Source organism: Helianthus annuus, chromosome 14, assembly GCF_002127325.2.
Source record: "Helianthus annuus cultivar XRQ/B chromosome 14, HanXRQr2.0-SUNRISE, whole genome shotgun sequence".
NCBI classification, from domain to species: Eukaryota; Viridiplantae; Streptophyta; class Magnoliopsida; order Asterales; family Asteraceae; genus Helianthus; species Helianthus annuus.
In genome coordinates, this window is record NC_035446.2 from 12,611,424 (window position 1) to 12,616,706 (window position 5,283).

The 5,283-nt window shown below is 38.0% G+C and overlaps 1 protein-coding gene across 1 annotated transcript; it reads left to right on the forward strand.

Annotated features, from left to right (window-relative positions):
• The first annotated feature begins 1,407 nt into the window (after positions 1-1,407).
• LOC110906385 lies at positions 1,408-3,670 on the forward strand. The gene is made up of 4 exons (XM_022151525.2): positions 1,408-1,611; positions 2,427-2,483; positions 2,527-3,086; positions 3,216-3,670. The coding sequence occupies exons 1-4, from the start codon at positions 1,408-1,410 to the stop codon at positions 3,298-3,300; spliced, it is 906 nt and encodes a 301-aa protein (XP_022007217.1). The 3' UTR covers positions 3,301-3,670.
• Positions 3,671-5,283: the final 1,613 nt, after the last annotated feature.

Here is a 5,283-nt window from a genome sequence, read left to right on the forward strand (position 1 = left end):
ATACCACCGAAACTGGCTCACGACCGCCCGTCCCCGGGAACTAGGGACCGGGGGTTGTGACATCGGGACCATTATTCACCTTCTTACAGCTTGAGACACACTTGGAAGGCTTGAACAAAATCAAAAATGCTGGATGTATGAAGAGGGGAGTTCGGCCGAGAGCTTAGAGGGGAGAAGGGAGTGTTTGAGTTGTTGTTGATGTGAAAGAGAATGAGAAATGATGAACTTGAGGGTAAACTTATAACACACCTTCTCTTGATTAACCCTTGGTCTAAATGTTTCTAAAGTACATAACAAGATCCTTTAAACAACTAGATAAAATCATGGGAGGGGTCCCACATGTACATAACCTGTTAGGGGGGGAGGGGTTGGTCTAGTCGAGTTTCAATGGTGGTTAACTTAATTAGTTAGATATTAAGTCATTTAGTTAGTGGGTTAAGGGTGTTATGTAATACATAGTGTGTTAGGATGTTCGGGACCATTACTAGCTCAGTAAAAGTGAAACAATGTTCTTGACAATATTTTTGTGTTCCGGGTAGTGTCCAGTTGTTCGGTTTGATATTGTTCCGTTAAAGTGCTTAATTAATCCGTAAAGTGTCTTTTATACATATTTTTGTAACACTTTTAATTTCTAACACTTAGGAAAACACACAAGACTATTTAGTAACTTTTCTGTACACTACTAGTATGTTAACAAACACACGTAAGTATAACACAGTAATCAGAAAGCAGTTAAGTGATTCAGCACAGTCATCAAGCACTTTAATTATCATTAATAAATCGTACGGATACATGGAATTATGAGGGTTGTCACAAAAAAGTAATTTTCTCTGGAAATAAAGAACAAGATCTGGGAGGTTTTTATAAAATAAACGAATTTTATGACTTTTTGTAAAAAACGAAAGCCCTAATTTGTCAAAATGTAATTTTAGTAGTGGTTTTATCTCTAAAAAGATCATTGAGCCCTAAATCGTCTGCTTGACACCACACCGTCGTCGATCGCCTCTGTCTGCCGCCGTGTGGCTGTTGTATTAATCTGACCACTTATCATACAAACTCAGTATCGTACGGTGGTGATCTCTAGTATTTTATTGATTTGTTTCAAGCTTGTTAATGTTTTTTCTATCAAGAATCGTCGTATAGCTTCAGTGTTTTCATCTATCAAGCTTAATACATAGCCTGCATTTAGGTATTCTAAAATCTCTTCCTTATAAATGTCATTGATAGATGTTATTATGATATGAATAAAGGTTACTTGTATCAACTCTTTTTTCTTAACATGTCCTGATTGTTGTATTCTATCATATTGCAGCTTTTGGAGATGATAGTGGTTTAAAAAAACAGGCCTCAAGATGAATACTAAACATTAGCATGTCTGTGAATGCATAATTGCATCAAGGTAAGAGAATGGATTCTAGACATGATGATAAGAGAATGAATGTAGAAGAAGATAGACTAAGTAGCTTGCCAGATTGTCTTATTCATAAAATCCTCTCTTTTATTAGCATCAAACATGCTATTCGAACCAGTGTTTTGTCATCTAGATGGTGGTTTATATGGACTTCAATGCCTTATCTTAATTTCTCAACCGGTGATTTCTTTGTTGCACAAGTTTTCCAAATTTGTTACACATGTTTTCTCTAACCACAATAATCAAACAGAAGCGTCCTCTGTGAAGCTTCGTCTTCATGGAGAGTATACTGATGCGTTCCTCAAACAAATTATAAAGTATGCATTTTCTCACAATATCCAAACGTTGAACGTTGCAACCTTAATTGAGTATGATGTTCAAATCCCTATTTCTCTCTTTAGTTCTCAGTCTCTAAAACATCTTAGTTTGATAATGGAATATACTGCAGCTAGAGCTTATCCTTATCGTACAATGAAAAATTTTCCATTTGTCTTTAAAGCAACATCTACTTGGGAGCTCCCTGCCTTAACAACTTTGTATCTTCACTATAGGAACGTCTATCCGACATTATAGTACGCGTATGACGATCTACGGAAAAATCTACTAAACGTTGAACGGTAACGAACGGAAATCGAACAAAATACTGACAACGCCGAAAAATACGAATTTTATACGCGTATTTTATGCTTATAAATTTAGTTTTGCGAATTTATCGTACTTCCGTACGTCACAAAGCGCAAACGTGAACGAAAAACGCGACTGTAGGAACGCACCGGCGATGAAACGGAAGCATCAGAGATGCGTGCTACCTCCAAAAACTTAAATTTTACGCTATATTTAGCTTCGTAATAAATTTTAATAACCGTAGTCGAAACCAGATTGAAAAACGGTTTGGAACGACAAACGACGAAACTTACGCGATTTTACGTAATCGACGAACGGACGCGCCAATAACGACTACCGACACCATTTTTCGTATTTTTAAATCTAAAATGTTAGTTTACAATGTTATCAGGTTTTAAAAACGGGCTTCGAATATATGACATGCCACTTAAAACACGGGATTGAGCTTGTGAGCCTTGAGCCCAAGCCCATTAAGAAAATCAAAACCCTAGACATATATATGTGTACCAAAACCCTTCTCCATTCAATTTTTGTTTTCTTTTTTGAAAGCAGATCATACACTCACACAACTCTTCTCTCTTTCTTTCGAAACCCTAGAACAAACACAGACAAACCTAAATCAAAACCTCAGTTCCCTCACATCTCAAACACCTGCACACACCAGACAAACCCCTGCTCTCTCTCGATCTCACACCGGTGACCGGTTGGTTTTCCGGCGTCTCCGTTCTCCGGTGACACCAAACCCACCTCCGACACCCCCCGTTATAGAATCCCCGGTAACCACACCCCCACACCACGATCTCCTCTTCATCTCTTGTGCCAGATCCGTATACACGCAACACTCTCATCTCTCTCTCGTTTCGTCGGTAAAGTTCCTGCAGCAATTGCAGCGCCGCCGCCGCAACGGCGGCGGTGGAGGAGGTGATCTGAGGTTGATGATGATTATGATATTGATGATGAGGTCTGCGGCGGAACGACAGAAAGACAGTAGCGAATATGATGATGATTTTCGTGGTGGTGGTACTTTTTTTCCGACGAGTTTTGTTTTACGGTAAACCACTAAACCCCTCGATTTCTTTTATTCTTTTCTGATGAGCGATGATGTTGAACGACAGTGGTGGTGGAGGTTATGTTTCGGGTCAACCGGGTTATAATGTTACAGATTCTCATTTTGGTTCAGGTTTTGGTTCCGGGTCAACCGAGTCAACATAGCGAGTGACTGGTCAAACCGGGTCGACTCAATTCGGGTGTCGCGGCTCAGTTAGTTTTGGCTCTCGGGTTTCGGGCCAGGACTGGTCAACGGCTTCGGTTTGGTCAACATAAGTCAGTGGCGGTTCGGTTCGTGGTTCGGTTTTACTCGGTCAAACCTGGTCAACACAGTGAGTTAACTCGGTCAACTCAACCGGTCAACTCAGTTGACTCGGTCAACTCAGTCAGCCTACTCGACATATCGACACGAAAGATTTGGTAAAGATAACGTCACATTCATAGTTATTACATAATTAATAATGGGTTGCTTACTTACGCGAAATCGAGCTCCCGAACCAATCAAACACATGAATTATTGGTTAAAAGTAGTTGGATTATTTATTAGCTTGTTTATATAAATTGATTATATACATATACATTGTTCAATCTTGATTGAATTTTGAAAAATAACGACAACTTGTGTTGTCGGGGCCCGGGGGCATCCAAAAACAGGGGAAACTCTGTCCGTTTTTCAAGAAAATTCGTAAAATAAAACGTGTTTTAATATAAAACAAACTATCGGAATTCAAGTAATCTTTTAGAAAAACAAATACAAATATGCAATTACTTTCGCGACACTTTACAAACATACGTAACGACGAATTCAGATATGATTTAAGACAATAAATATGTTTATTATATTTATTTTAAATTTCGAAATTTCGACAATTCTTTTATAAAAAAATATATAGTTTATATATTTATTTCGAACATCAAATAACTCGGATTTCTACTATAAAAATAAATATAGTTTATATATTTATTTCGAATATCAAACAACACGAATTCTTATATAAAAATAAATATAGTTTATATATTTATTTCAAACATTAAACGACTCGTATTCTTTTATAAAATAAATATAGTTTATATATTTATTTCAAACATCAAACAACTTGATGATTCTTCTATAAAATAAATATAACTTTTTATATTTATTTCAAACGCCTAAATGACATACGATATAGCAATATACAAGTTGGTAATATACTATCTTCATAGAAATATTTATTACATACACGTACGATTTCTCGGGACGACTAACGCAATTATATCGGTATAGTTATATATTTTTATATAAATACTTATATATTTATAAACCTCCTGAGAACTAAGTCTTTCCAAGACTTATTAATTACCGACATTAAATGAGACTTAACAAGTACAACTTAATCGTTTCCATTAAGTTCTCAACTTACCGTCGAATCGTTCGGTTAACGATTCGGCAGAGCTCGGTGACACGTAGTTAGTTACCGCATCTATTTAGAAACTTATAAGATATTCCGTGTTAGGGATATTATAGAACGCACGCTAACGAATCACGTCTTGGAAACGACACTATGGAATACACACTTAGCTAGCTTTGCACAAGGATATCCAAGTGAGTTCATTACCGGCACTTTTTACGGTTTTTACATTTTTATAAACGTTTTCGGGGGTGGAAAGACTTGCAAGTTTTGCAAAGACACACAATGTTTTGATAAACGATATCACATATTTATAAACCATTTTACAACAGTATTTCAGCGAATTCAAATGGTTTACGAAAACATCATGCTAAACATACCGGTTTTACAAAAACATAAGTTTTTCTCGAAACATGCATGGGTTTTACGATAGGGGCAAGGCCCAAGGACACCCATGGACATATGGGCAAGGCCTAAGGACATGGGCTAGGCCCAAGGACATGGGCTAGGCCCAGTAACACACACGTTACATGTTACTTTGGTATGGTTAGGCTACGGAATGAATTGGTAGGTCACGTGCAAATAGGTTGATACTTAAAGTACCATTAATCTTGTTTAAGACCAAGGAACAAAGGGGGTAGATCTATCGGGTACAGGGCGAGCCCCACTCATGGGTCCTTGTGTGTGTGTGGGGTGGGGGGGGGGGGAATAGTGCACGGTCCTCCCAACCGCCGGAGTGATCTCACTCCGGGAGCCGCTACCCGACCAAGCTAGCTCCGCGGTGACTTCCCCATGTCGAGTTCTTACCCTGGG

What these genes read in the sequence shown, in the direction of transcription:
- LOC110906385 (XM_022151525.2), top strand. Translation starts at nt 1,408, where the DNA reads ATGGATTCTAGACATGATGATAAGAGAATGAATGTAGAAGAAGATAGA. An exon ending in GTGATTTCTTTGTTGCACAA is followed by an intron (nt 1,612 to 2,426) that starts GTTTTCCAAATT and finishes CAATGTTATCAG; the next exon opens with GTTTTAAAAACGGGCTTCGA. An exon ending in TAAAACACGGGATTGAGCTT is followed by an intron (nt 2,484 to 2,526) that starts GTGAGCCTTGAG and finishes TCAAAACCCTAG; the next exon opens with ACATATATATGTGTACCAAA.